General features: G+C 40.8%; 1 protein-coding gene across 1 annotated transcript in view; it reads left to right on the top strand.

The window, feature by feature from the left end:
* The window catches only part of TESK2 (testis associated actin remodelling kinase 2), a 78,938-nt gene that overhangs the window by 44,860 nt on the left and 20,718 nt on the right, over nt 1-13,360 (top strand). The window contains exon 5 of the mRNA XM_081325680.1: nt 11,475-11,621. Coding sequence (XP_081181806.1) covers nt 11,475-11,621 — 147 coding nt within the window. The remainder of the gene's footprint in view (nt 1-11,474; nt 11,622-13,360) is intronic.

The raw sequence follows: 13,360 nt of genomic DNA, 5'->3' as shown, positions 1-13,360 counted from the left end.
CTGCCAAAGTGGTGCGAACCGGCTGAATCCCACCACTGGTTTATATGCTGCCTCAATCCTACTAGGATAACAAAAGAGTTATAAGTCTACTGCATTGCCTTTTGGAGTGTTAATTTTTAATACCGCATTCTTTCATAAAATAAAACTCATTGAGCCAATGTACTGCAACTGTTTAAGCATAAACAATAGAACAGCACAATAGAAATGTTTTTATTAGTGTTTCATTAAGCAATAGGGAGCAACACCCCTCTGACAAAGAAAATATGGTATCATGGCTTAGTTTAAATAAAGATCTTGCTATATATGGGTTTTCCCCCTTTAAGTTTTCATAGTCTAGGCATGAATATGTGAGTTATGTAGACTTGATTTTGGAACCAAGAATAAATTTTCTCAACTACTCCCTGTTATAGAAAAATATATATAATATAGACCTTAAATGTTAAGATCCAAATTAATATGTTGCGACATATGAGTACGTAAAGGTATAAAGCATGGCTCTCCAATTATTTCATTTTTCCTTTTGTCTCAGGCAGTGAGCTCACCAAAATTGGCGCAGATATAGTTGGATAGGCTTAAAGCTTCTCAAAGATTATCAATATGTAATCAAATGGTTGGGCAGGAAATGTACTGTAAAGACAGTTCAAAGTCAGTCAAGCATATACTCAAAGTTTCAGACTGATGTGGGCAAAAGTCAGAATACAAACTGATTCAGAGTCCAAAAAATCAGTCCAGAAGTCCAGGGCAAGGTTCAAGATAGGAAGTCACAGGTCGTATGTAAGATATTGAGCTGATATTGGGATGATTTTCTAACTGAAGAGTATACAAAAGACTTCTAGCTTTTGTCTCCAAGCCCCAACTGATACATACATAATTTAGACTACAGAGTTTTCAAATGGGGGTTCCTGAGTAGGGCATTATTCCCAAGAAACCATTCCTCATATTTTTGTGCTTTTCCACCTTTGAGATTTTACTTGTTGATACTGTTCCCCAAATTTGGAAATTCTGAACAATCTCAGGATATAGGTCAGAGTCTATGGCTGTAAGTTTCCATGCTTATTGGGTTAAGTCATCTTGTTCTATGTCCTTCTTATAATCTGTCTTTTTTATTATTTAAAAACTGTTAAATCAGGTTTTTTTGTTTAGTACAATATCTTTGGCTCCTTGTCCAGCACAATATTTCTTTTTCTTCTCTACCATCATCTATTTTGTCAATAAATTTATCAACAGTGGCAGAATCTTTAAGATTAATTTTTGAGTCATTTGATCCCATTTCTCTAGTCATCCATTGTTCTGTTCACTTCTGGCACCTTCTAGTGATCAACTTTCAAATTTCCATCTTGTTTACATGCCAATAGTAAAACATAACTTCTTTCCCACGGGGAAAATTCTTATATTTCCTTAATCCATTTATAATAAATTCATCTGGACCATTCATCCATAATTAATTTTTCAAAAACAATGCTCAATTCTCCTTTTGCTATTAACTCCTTAACAGCAAATTTATAATTTTTTATAAATCTTAAAATCATATTTAAAACTTTGTTTGCAAAAGGTTGAAGGAAAATCTCACCCGCTGAAAACCTAAAAGTTTCTTAATATTTTGAAAAGTAGTTTTAAAAAGTTCAGTAATTAAAAAATGAGAATCAGCAGAACTTTGACTCCAAAACAGCTGTAAGCTCCAATAGAATCTCTCAACTGCTCCACCAGCCAATCACAAAACATCTTTTTCTAGGGTTTACTCATGAGAAGTAAATGGAGGACATGTGGATGATCTTGAGACCTTTCTTTATTTCAGAAAGATTTTTCATTGGTCCACACTCTGCATCCAGATCTACATAAATCTCTCAAAAGATTATGGAAGAAAATGTCAAAATATTTGGTTGTGCTAAGTCATATCTACTGACCCAGAAATCAGTGTTCTTGGCCTTCAGTCCATTTTTTTTTTGTTTTTGCAGTAATTTTATTAAAGTTTGCAAATAAAATACAAAGGCTAATACGAACTAAAATTAAAAGAATAAAAAGAAAAAAGTGTGGAACAGAGAAAAATAGAAAAAAATAAAAATATAATTAAGAAAAATAATAATAAATGACTTCCCTCTTCATCGCAATAAATACAAACAACTTTAATAATGTATTACTTCTCTTAAAATTCAACAAAAGATCTTTTCCTGATATTTCTTCTCTTACCTATAAAGCTTAGAAGCTTCATCATACAGTCCTAGTCACCAATAGTCCACTAAGGGTTATCAGAGATAACAAATCTATTTTAATCTTGATCAAATAAACTGACTTTATCATCTTAATCTTTAATCCCTTCAAATAGGTGTTGTATTTAAAACTTACTTCACTAAGGATTGAAGGAAATTCACCTGGGGCTATAAAAATATCATTCTGAAAGATCTTAATATCTGAAAAGCAATTAACAAACCTGTCAGGACCCACCCCAAACCATGTCTTAGGAAGACAAAAACTCTTGGAGTCAGGTTTTTAGTCCAAAAGAAATCTTTACTATGACATGCTTGGTTGTAGGAAATGAGACAGGGCTTAATGGTTCCACGATGTAAATCCTTATAAAGAGTTCCCGGTTTAACCCCCCTTAATCCCCATTTGGTCAGTCCCCCCATCCTTCCTCTCGTATCATCCACCTCGTGGGAAAAAGGAAGTTAGGACCCTTTTGTTTATTGCTGTCTTCCGTGACAAAAGCCAGATGCTAGCCCCCCCTTTTGTTTCCCCAGTTCAAAAGGCTTCTGCTTTCCTTTGAAATGCCTATTGCCGGTTCAATACACATCTATCCTCTTCTCTTTGGGAGATGGCAGAATCCATGGGATATGTTTGAAACATTCCATTTATGAATATGATATAAATGGATTCTGACAAAACCATTTCCAAAAGTGATTAGAAAAGGAAGCATGCAGCTCAGTTCCATAAAGGCTCTGGCTGCAGTTTGGGCAGAAATGGCATTCCCTCATCTTCCAGAGCCAAAGACTGGTATCTTATGATCTCTGTGTGAAGAAAAACTGTATGGAGCACTTTGGGCGATCCTCTGACCTTTTCTTGTCCAGAGACGTATTTAGAAGAGCCAGTCTACTTGCTGGCTCTTCGTTCCACCATGGTCACTTCTACTTTTAAAGGAGCCATTCTCAGTTTGCTGTTTCTTCCCCATATTTACATCTGGGCCGTAAATATGTGATTATCTTTCATTTAAGGGTTTTGATTAGGGAGAATTATGAAAGGTAAAATAAATTGTAAGACTTTGTGGATATGAGAAAGATTTGGAAAAAAAAATCTAAGACCACCATATGACAACAAAGTCACAGAGGATGCAAAATCTTGCCGCACAGATCTGGTATCTATGGAAAACATAAACGAGTTCTCTGCTTCTCCAGATTACTTTTTTCCCCCCTGGGTCGTATAATATGTTCTCTGTGCAATTGCCTTTTTCACCTGCTAATTGCTCTGAGATTAGATTAAGTCAGTGTTACAAGGAACAAATTTCTTGAAACAAAGTAGCCAATTATTATGAAACTGGATATAGCTGCATTATTAAAGTTTTTGAATAGTGGTAAGTCTTCACTTATCTCTGAACTGTAGTTTAATTATGATACTAAATAGCTGTGAGTTACTTATACATATGCCCTCTTTCCACTCTCCATAGCATGGTTTCAGGTTGTCAGCATCTATCTTTAAAATAGGAGTCCCTAGTATATTCCAAATGGGATGCAGAGCTTATTCTGCTTAGATGAACAATGATTGTTCAAATTACAGTTCAGTTTTCCTCAGTTGGGACATAACAATGGAATAGTAGTAGTTTGTAAATTGCATCTTGTTCTAAATTTTTATTTCCCATAACAATGGAGAATATGGTCATGGAAACCCTATGTATATTTTGTGTTATGAAACGTTGCAAGACAACCAAAACAGGCACCATATGAAGAAATAGTCACAGCAGTACCCAAACTATAAACAATCTCTTCAGGGGTTATGTTTGTGTTGAGCGAGGAATACCATAAACTAATAATTATGTTATTAAATAGGTATCTCATAGTGCAAATCGTTTGAAAATGTGCTTCTCAAAAGGATTAGGACCACTGGATTTCTAGTGCCATTTTGGATAAGTTGTCAAGATGTATGTAAGGATTAATGATATTAATAGTTGTAGAGTTTCTACAAAACCAATAGAGGAGCATTCCTTAACACCAGGTCAGGGTCTATAATGGGCCATCTGAAGTCTGTTCCATAACCACATATAAAGTTAGATTAAAATGGACAATCTATTGCACTCAGAAATATCTGGAGCCAAGATACTACTCCATACAGAGCCTTGGAGGCTATTTGTTTATTTAAACAATTATAGACTGCCCAAATCCTGAACAGTTTATAATTAAAAGGGTTTTTTTTATAATGTACAACATTCAGAAAAACATGAGCACCCCTAGAAACAACATGAACTGAAAAAAATCCATCCATTGTGAACTCAATCTTTGCTCTTCCCCAGAGACTGGGAAAATAACCAGTTTTTTAATAGGTGAGAGTGAAAGTTCATTTTTAGTAGGCTCTTGAACACCTTCAGGCTGAGAGCCATCCAGATCTCTGAACAGATTACTCATCCTCTTGCCTTGCAAATATATTGGATTTCAGTTTCAGTATATTTTATTATCCTGCAGAGTCAAAGTTCTCTTATTATAAATACCGTATATACTTGAGTATAAGCCGAATTTTTCAGCCCACTTTTTGGGCTGAAAAACTCCACTTCGGCTTATACTCCAGTCAACAACAAAAAAAAAGAACTTCTACCCCCGTTTGGAGAGCTGCTGCTTTCATCAAACATGAACGAAGGCAGCAGCTCTCCAAACGGGCTGTGGCGGTTTGGAGAGCTGCGCGCGCAGCTCCGCCGCCACCTCTGCAAGCCTCCGCTAAGAGAATGGGGCGGTGGAAGCTTGCCACCCATTTTCTCGGCGAAGACTTGTTTCGGGGGATCCAGCCTCTGTCACCCCCTTCTCTCAGCTGGGCAGCTGAGAGAAAGGGGCGGCAGAAGCTGCATCCCCCAAAAGAAGTCTTCGTCACTGAGACAATGGGCGGCAAGCTTCCCCACCCCACACTTCGCGGAGCGCTCCAACGCCTTGTTCTCTCGTCTCACGGAGACTTGTTTCGGGGGATCCAGCCTCTGTCACCCCCTTCTCTCAGCTGGGCAGCTGAGAGAAAGGGGCGACAGAGGCTGGCTCCCCCGAAACAAGTCTTCGTCGCTGAGACAATGGGCGGCAAGCTTCCCCACCCCACACTTCACGGAGCGCTCCAACGCCTTGTTCTCTCGTCTCACGGAGACTTGTTTCGGGGGATCCAGCCTCTGTCACCCCTTCTCTTAGCTGGGCAGCTGAGAGAAAGGGGCGGCAGAAGCTGCATCCCCCGAAACAAGTCTTCGTCGCTGAGACAATGGGCGGCAAGCTTCCCCACCCCACACTTCGCGGAGCGCTCCAACGCCTTGTTCTCTCGTCTCACAGAGACTTGTTTCGGGGGATCCAGCCTCTGTCACCCCTTCTCTTAGCTGGGCAGCTGAGAGAAAGGGGCGGCAGAAGCTGCATCCCCCGAAACAAGTCTTCGTCGCTGAGACAATGGGCGGCAAGCTTCCCCACCCCACACTTCGCGGAGCGCTCCAACGCCTTGTTCTCTCGTCTCACGGAGACTTGTTTCGGGGGATCCAGCCTCTGTCACCCCTTCTCTTAGCTGGGCAGCTGAGAGAAAGGGGCGGCAGAAGCTGCATCCCCCGAAACAAGTCTTCGTCGCTGAGACAATGGGCGGCAAGCTTCCCCACCCCACACTTCGCGGAGCGCTCCAACGCCTTGTTCTCTCGTCTCACGGAGACTTGTTTCGGAGGATCCAGCCTCTGTCACCCCTTCTCTTAGCTGGGCAGCTGAGAGAAAGGGGCGGCAGAAGCTGCATCCCCCGAAAGAAGTCTTCGTCGCTGAGACAATGGGCGGCAAGCTTCCCCACCCCACACTTCACGGAGCGCTCCAACGCCTTGTTCTCTCGTCTCACGGAGACTTGTTTCGGAGGATCCAGCCTCTGTCACCCCTTCTCTTAGCTGGGCAGCTGAGAGAAAGGGGCGGCAGAAGCTGCATCCCCCGAAAGAAGTCTTCGTCGCTGAGACAATGGGCGGCAAGCTTCCCCACCCCACACTTCACGGAGCGCTCCAACGCCTTGTTCTCTCGTCTCACGGAGACTTGTTTCGGAGGATCCAGCCTCTGTCACCCCTTCTCTTAGCTGGGCAGCTGAGAGAAAGGGGCGGCAGAAGCTGCATCCCCCGAAAGAAGTCTTCGTCGCTGAGACAATGGGCGGCAAGCTTCCCCACCCCACACTTCACGGAGCGCTCCAACGCCTTGTTCTCTCGTCTCACGGAGACTTGTTTCGGGGGATCCAGCCTCTGTCACCCCCTTCTCTCAGCTGGGCAGCTGAGAGAAAGGGGCGACAGAGGCTGGCTCCCCCGAAACAAGTCTTCGTCGCTGAGACAATGGGCGGCAAGCTTCCCCACCCCACACTTCACGGAGCGCTCCAACGCCTTGTTCTCTCGTCTCACGGAGACTTGTTTCGGAGGATCCAGCCTCTGTCACCCCTTCTCTTAGCTGGGCAGCTGAGAGAAAGGGGCGGCAGAAGCTGCATCCCCCGAAAGAAGTCTTCGCCGAGAAAATGGGCGCTGAGATTTTCTCGGCGAAGACTCACCTTCTCCCGTTCACCTTCAGCAGCTCCGCCAGGCCCGTCCAGTGCCCTGCTAGCAGAGCTTGACAAATGCAAAAGCTGCTTTGGTTAAACACTGGAAGGTTTAGTGATTAACCCACCCCACCCCACCCGGTCTTCTTGCTGTTTCTCCCCATCCTCACTCCTACCCACAGGGGCTCTCTGCCTCTTCTACTACTTCTTTTTCTTTCTTTCTTTTTTGCTGAGGTGTGCGTCTCTCTCTCTCTCTCTCTCTCTCTCTCTCTCTCTCTCTCTCTCTCTCTCTCTCTCTCTCTCTCTCTCTGTGTGTGTGTGTGTGTGTGTGTGTGTGTGTGTGGTGTGTTATCTCGAACCAGATGGGATGGCAAAGTCAAATGCAAATGGGGATCTTGCAGATCTTGCCCTGCCTTTCCCCCCACGGTTACCTTCTGTTCTTGATGAGCTCACGAGTGCTCAAGGACAAAATAGGGCAGGGCAGAGCCGGCAGTTAAAAATAGGATGCAGATAAAAGGAAAGGTAAGGAGGGGTTCAGGTTGAGAGGAGAGGCTGCGTAGCATTAGTGTAACTCCTGTTTGGGCTGACTGGGTTGCCTCCGATGGGCTCTGACAGTGGAACAGAATGGAATAGAAAATATGGAATGGATTGGAACAGAACGTAGAACAGAACAGAACAGAACAGAATAGAATAGAATAGAATAGAATAGAATAGAATAGAATAGAATAGAAAATGGTAATAAGAATAGAATAGAATAGAATAGAATAGAATAGAATAGAATAGAATAGAATAGAATAGAAATATAGAAAGTGAATAGAATAGAATAGAATAGAAATATAGAAAGTGAATAGAATAGAATAGAATAGAATAATAGAATAGAATAGAATAGAAATATAGAAAGTGAATGGAATAGAATAGAATAGAAATATAGAAAGTGAATAGAATAGAATAGAATAGAATAGAATAGAATAGAATAGAATAGAAATATAGAAAGTGAATAGAATAGAATAGAATAGAATAGAATAATAGAATAGAATAATAGAATAGAAATATAGAAAGTGAATGGAATAGAATAGAATAGAATAGAATAGAATAGAATAGAATAGAATAGAATAGAATAGAATAGAATAGAATAGAGCTGGAAGGGACCTTGGAGGTCTTCTAGTCCAGCCCCTTGCTCAAGCAGGAGGACCTATACCAGTGGTGGTGAACCTATGGCACGCCTGCCAGAGGTGGCACTCAGAGCCCTCTCTGTTGGCACGTGCGCCACCACCGCTGCCAGCAGCAGGTCCTTGTTGGTTGGTGGACTGGAAGAAAAGGGAGGGGGAAGCATTTTACATGCGTGCATGCGCGCACGGGGCCACGAGCAGGCACATGCTGCAAAGGGGGCGGGGCTAGTGCCTGCGTGATACTCACTAGCCCAGCCCCGTTCTCACGTGATGCGGTGCCTTGTATCTGCACCCTGCGGCACGGCGGTTGGCGTTTTTGTGCCTTGCGGTACGGTGGCCCATTTTTTGCTCCCCCTTTTTTTTCGTGCCAGAGGCGGCACTCAGAGGCGCCTCCCTGTCCCCTCCCCCGAGGGCACCAGAATGCCGATGCTGCCTTGGCACTTTGTGATAAACAAGTGGGTTTTGGCTTGCGGTTTGGGCACTCGGTCTCTAAAAGTTTCGCCACCACTGACCGATACCATCTTAGACAGGTGAATGTCCAGTCTCTTCTTAAAAACCTCCAGTGATGGAGCACTCTTGATTTCTGGTGGCAAGCTGTTCCACTGGGCAGCTGAGAGAAAGGGGCGGCAGAAGTTGCATCCCCTGAAAGAAGTCTTCGCCGAGAAAATGGGCGCTGAGACGCCTCATTCTCTCGCTCAGCGGAGACTTCTTTCGTGAGATCCAGCCTCTGCCGTGCTGCACCGAGAGAACAGCAAGCCGCCCCATTCTCTCGGCGGAGCACTCCACCGCCCCATTCTCTCGGCGGCTTGCCACCCCGTTCTCTCATCTCAGCAGAGACGTCTTTCGGGGGATCCAGCCTCCAGCTGCTGCATTTCCCAGCCTCGGCTTATACTCGAGTCAATAACTTTTTCCAGTTTTTGGGGGTAAAATTGGGGGGTCTCGGCTTATACTCGAGTCGGCTTATACTCAAGTATATACGGTACATTGGTTGGCTGTTTAATAACTACCGGTATTCTGATTGATTTATTGACTAGATTTGTATCCTGCCACAATCAAATAATCCTTAGTGACTTACAGAGTGTACAGTATAATAATTAAACATCTACAGTGAACACTAATCAGTACAGCCCAACACAACAAATAAAACCATACAATTCATTGGTATATTAGCTTGTTATAGTTTGTACTATATTCAAATTTGACAAGATGCTCTTGAACATTCTGCCATGTTCTCAGCTCATTTCTGCATTTTGGAAAATGAAATCAAACAGGATTTTTTAAAGAAAAATGCTTGCTAAAATGCTAAGAAATTTTGTAAGGAACATTGAGAAGTTATTGAGATACATAAATTTTTAGTGTGGATCACTTTAATTACCTTCTTCCACATCCATAAAATGTCCAAAGTCCAGTCATAACGTTAAAGCATTAACTCAAGGGTGATCTTTATTTATTTATTTATTTATTGATGGGATTTATATCCCGCCCTATCTCCCGAAGGACTCAGGGCGGCTAACAACAAAACATATAATAAGTACAGAAATCAAGATAAAAATAAAATTGAAATCATCTGTGCAATAAATTAAAATTAAAGATTAAAAAATAAATTAAAAATTCTAAATATAATTAATTAAAATGCCTGTCAGTCCAGGTCAGCCTGGTGGAACAGGAGTGTTTTGAGGCTGCGGCGAAAGGATTGGAGGTTTGGGGCCATCCGAAGCTCAGGGGGGAGCTGATTCCATAGGGCTGGCGCTCCCACAGAGAAGGCCCTCCCCCTGGGGGTCGCCAGCCGACATTGCCTAGCTGACGGTACCCTGAGGAGGCCTTCTCTGTGTGAGCGTACTGGACGATGGGAATTTGTTCCCAGCAACAAATGGTCCTGAAAGTATCCCGGGCCTAAGCCATGTAGGGCTTTAAAGGTAAGTACCAGCACCTTAAATCTCACCTGGAGGGCAACTGGTAGCCAATGCAGCTCACGCAGGAGGGGTGTAATATGGGAGTATCGGGGTGCTCCCATCACAACCCGTGCAGCTGCATTCTGCACCAGCTGAAGCCTCCGGGTGGTCTTCAAGGGCAGCCCCATGTAGAGAGCATTACAGTAATCTATACGGGAGGTAACGAGTGCGTGGGTGACTGTACGTAGGGCATCTCGGTCCAAAAAGGGGCGCAATTGGTATATAAGACGAATCTTTATCAAAACAATTTGGGAAAACTTATGTATCAGGTGGTTCCGTGGGCCAGAAAGCTTAGGAATGGAGAGCCTATTATGTCTAGAATTCCACCCTTCAGAAACTCACATTCAAAATAAGATGAGGATATTTAGTGCATATTATAATATCATAATAGACCACTAAAGTTCTGTATCTTTGCCTGCTGCTATGTAGAGAATCCAGGCAGAGAAACCTGAAAGAGGTCTGTGATAAAATAGTTTGACCAACTCTGTTTTCCTATTCATTGGGTGTTCAGCAGCAGAACTTTCAACCCATTGACTATTGTCAAACTCACAGGTTTTTTTAATTTATTGTTTTATCATAGAGAATAAATTACAAAACAGAACAATAAAACAAACCAACAAAATGAAACAAAACAAAAGCATACATTCAACCCTAACAATAAGGAAAAAGAAAAAAATAGTGTACAAACCAAGAAGGAAAAGCGGTCAATTAAATTTAGCATTTAACATGTAGGATCCACCTTGGCTGGGTGCTGAAAGAAAAGAAAAAGCAGTAAATTCTCCTCCCCTTTTACAACAGGTTTTTGAATTAGGAAACACTTTGCAAGCATTCAACTTAATCCTGTTGCGCATTTTGGAAAGCCATAATTATGGCATTTGGCAGATAGTAAAATTTGGCAGGTAGTAAAATTCACCTGAGTAATAGGATCTAGTTTCATTCCTCTCTTTAGTTTGAACTTGAGAAGTGCAGTAATTAAAATAATTGCAATTATAGTTATTATCCTTAGTTGCTCATCTATTTTGCTTCAGTTAACATTATCAGAAATAATTTCCCATGTTAGTGTAACCCTTACATCAGCGATCCCAAATTATAAATTCTCTTTGCAATTCCCCTTTCACCCACAGTTTACAAAATTGTATAGTTCTTAATCATAACATTTATAAGTGAGATAGAGGAAAACAAATTATTATACAAATATAAGGGAGAAAAAGGCTTTAAATCTCATCACCTTTGTTGGTAAATAGTAACTATAATTATGAAAATCCAGGATACTATGTTATAAATTTCTACTTTTACTTGCCTGTTGTTCTTAAACTTACATTGTTTATTTTTATGAGCACTTTAAGGAATTAGGCAGAGTAAGAATCAAAATTAAAAATTACTGTATCTTCTTTAAGTGCTTAATCTTATCTTTATAATATAGAATTATAATTTTTGCTTGACTAGAGGAGCTAATCACAGTGTATTAATTCAGTAACTGTGTATTGGATTACAATAGGATATTTAAATTCAGTTACACTAATTTGTTAGTGTAGTAGACAAAGAAGAGCTCTTCACTAAACCCAGCTCCATGTTGAAATGTACCATCTTTTCTCACCAGTATTTTTTTGATTTGAACTACATTTTTAATCGCAGCTTTGTTTTTTTACAGTACATCAACTGTGGTAACCTGGAACAATTGTTAGATAGTAATCACCACTTGTCCTGGACAGTGCGAGTAAAGCTGGCACTGGATATTGCTCTCGGACTCAGCTATCTTCATTATAAAGGAATTTTCCACAGAGATTTGACTTCCAAGGTAATGTTCTTCAGTTTGATTGTATTTGCTGGCAGCAAATTTCTTGGAATTCTTTTGATCTCTTTATCCCTTCTCAAAGCTGTATTGTCTTATTATCAGATGAAAGCAAACTGCAACTGTGAGTTAAGAATTATATTTCCAGGAAAATAAATGTAAAATTAACTTATTTGGTGCAATGTTCTTATAGCTTTCTAACTTCTGTAACACTCTAGGGCAGGGGTGTCAAACTGTCGACCCGCGGGCCGGATGCGTCACCAGGAAACCGCGCCCACCCCTTTGCCGGCAATGGAGAAAAAGCTCCAATACGTTGCGCGACATCATGTGATGTCGCGAGTTTGACATGTCTGCTCTAGGGCTAATCTGTTGGTATAAAACATAATACTTTATTAAAAATGAGTAGTGGTGTTGCTTTCAAACTGTGCTTCAAATATACATATTTAAAATATACCTATTTTTTTAATGAAGTTAGTCACTTGTGTATATGCCAGAACTGTACGTAAATGAGAATCTGGAATATCTATATACTACTAAAATTCTCATGACCTTTACCTGGGTGAATTGGTGCATCATAGGATGACAATTTTTGAACCAAGGTTGGGCTAACTTACAGAATGTGCCTACATTAGGGATCCGTAACTCCGGAGAAAATGCAACTAGGAAATGTTGTGGTTGCTTCAGTATCGCTGGCTGCTACTGAGCTGTTGCTATGATTGCCTGATCTTCATTTTCAAAGTTCCATTCTGTAACAGTTTCTCTGCTACTCTTGCAATCCCTTGTTCCCGCCCTACCGAGCAGCAAGAAATTGATTCTTCATGTAGATTTTAAAGAAGCAACTTTAAGGTGCATGAAGAAAGGCCTGGATATTCGTATTGCTTTACATTCCCCTTCTCTGACACACAATATGCCCGTATTCTATTCCTACACAATTAGCGCTGGGATTTCTTTACAATTGTTTTGCAAATATTGTCATACCAATAAAATTGCATAGTGTACATGTGTATGTTAAAGTCACTTCCCAACAGTACGTAGCAAAAGAACACAATTGCCTATAACTCCTAGAGCTTTGGATTAAACTAACCAAGAGTTTAAGAAATCACTGTTCCTTTTATGATAAATATCTTTTTCACAAATTCTAAATATGGTTCTTTACTGAACCTTAATAAAATAGTACTTTAAATAATTCCTTTGTAATATTTACAAATCAAACTTACCGGTATGTCTTATGTGCTAATGGAGAGAGGGAAACAAATGACTATCATTAAATCATTGAAGCTACCCACAAAAAGCTAGTTTCAAGTGTGGATTTTTAAAATGTTTTTAACATTGCATTATGATCAATGTTATTCCTTTAGGATTTATGTACATTTTGCAGTGAACAAATATTCAATTTCAAATAAACTAAATGAATACATTTGTTTAATTAGAAATAACAATAGTCATAGATGAAAAGATCCAAAGTGCATTGGGTAAGCACAGTTCAGGTGGCTTTATGTACAGTTAGAAATCCAAATTTAGCTGTATATTCTAAAATTCATTTAGGTGTGAATTAATATTTAGAATTAAAATTTTTGTGCATGAAAAAACATGCTGAAGTTTTGATAGTATAATGCCAGTTTGGTCTTGTGGTTAAGGCCAGTTGGGTGACTTTGGGCCAGTCACTCACTCACTCTCAGTCCAATTCTCCTCACAGAGTGGTTTTTTGGGGAAAATAGGATGAGGAAAGAATATTAGGTATGCAC

This window comes from Vipera berus (assembly GCF_964194415.1).
Source record: "Vipera berus genome assembly, chromosome: 3".
Taxonomy (NCBI): Eukaryota; Metazoa; Chordata; class Lepidosauria; order Squamata; family Viperidae; genus Vipera; species Vipera berus.
The sequence above is the reverse complement of the archived record's forward strand: the minus strand, read 5'-3'. Positions and strand labels throughout refer to the sequence as shown.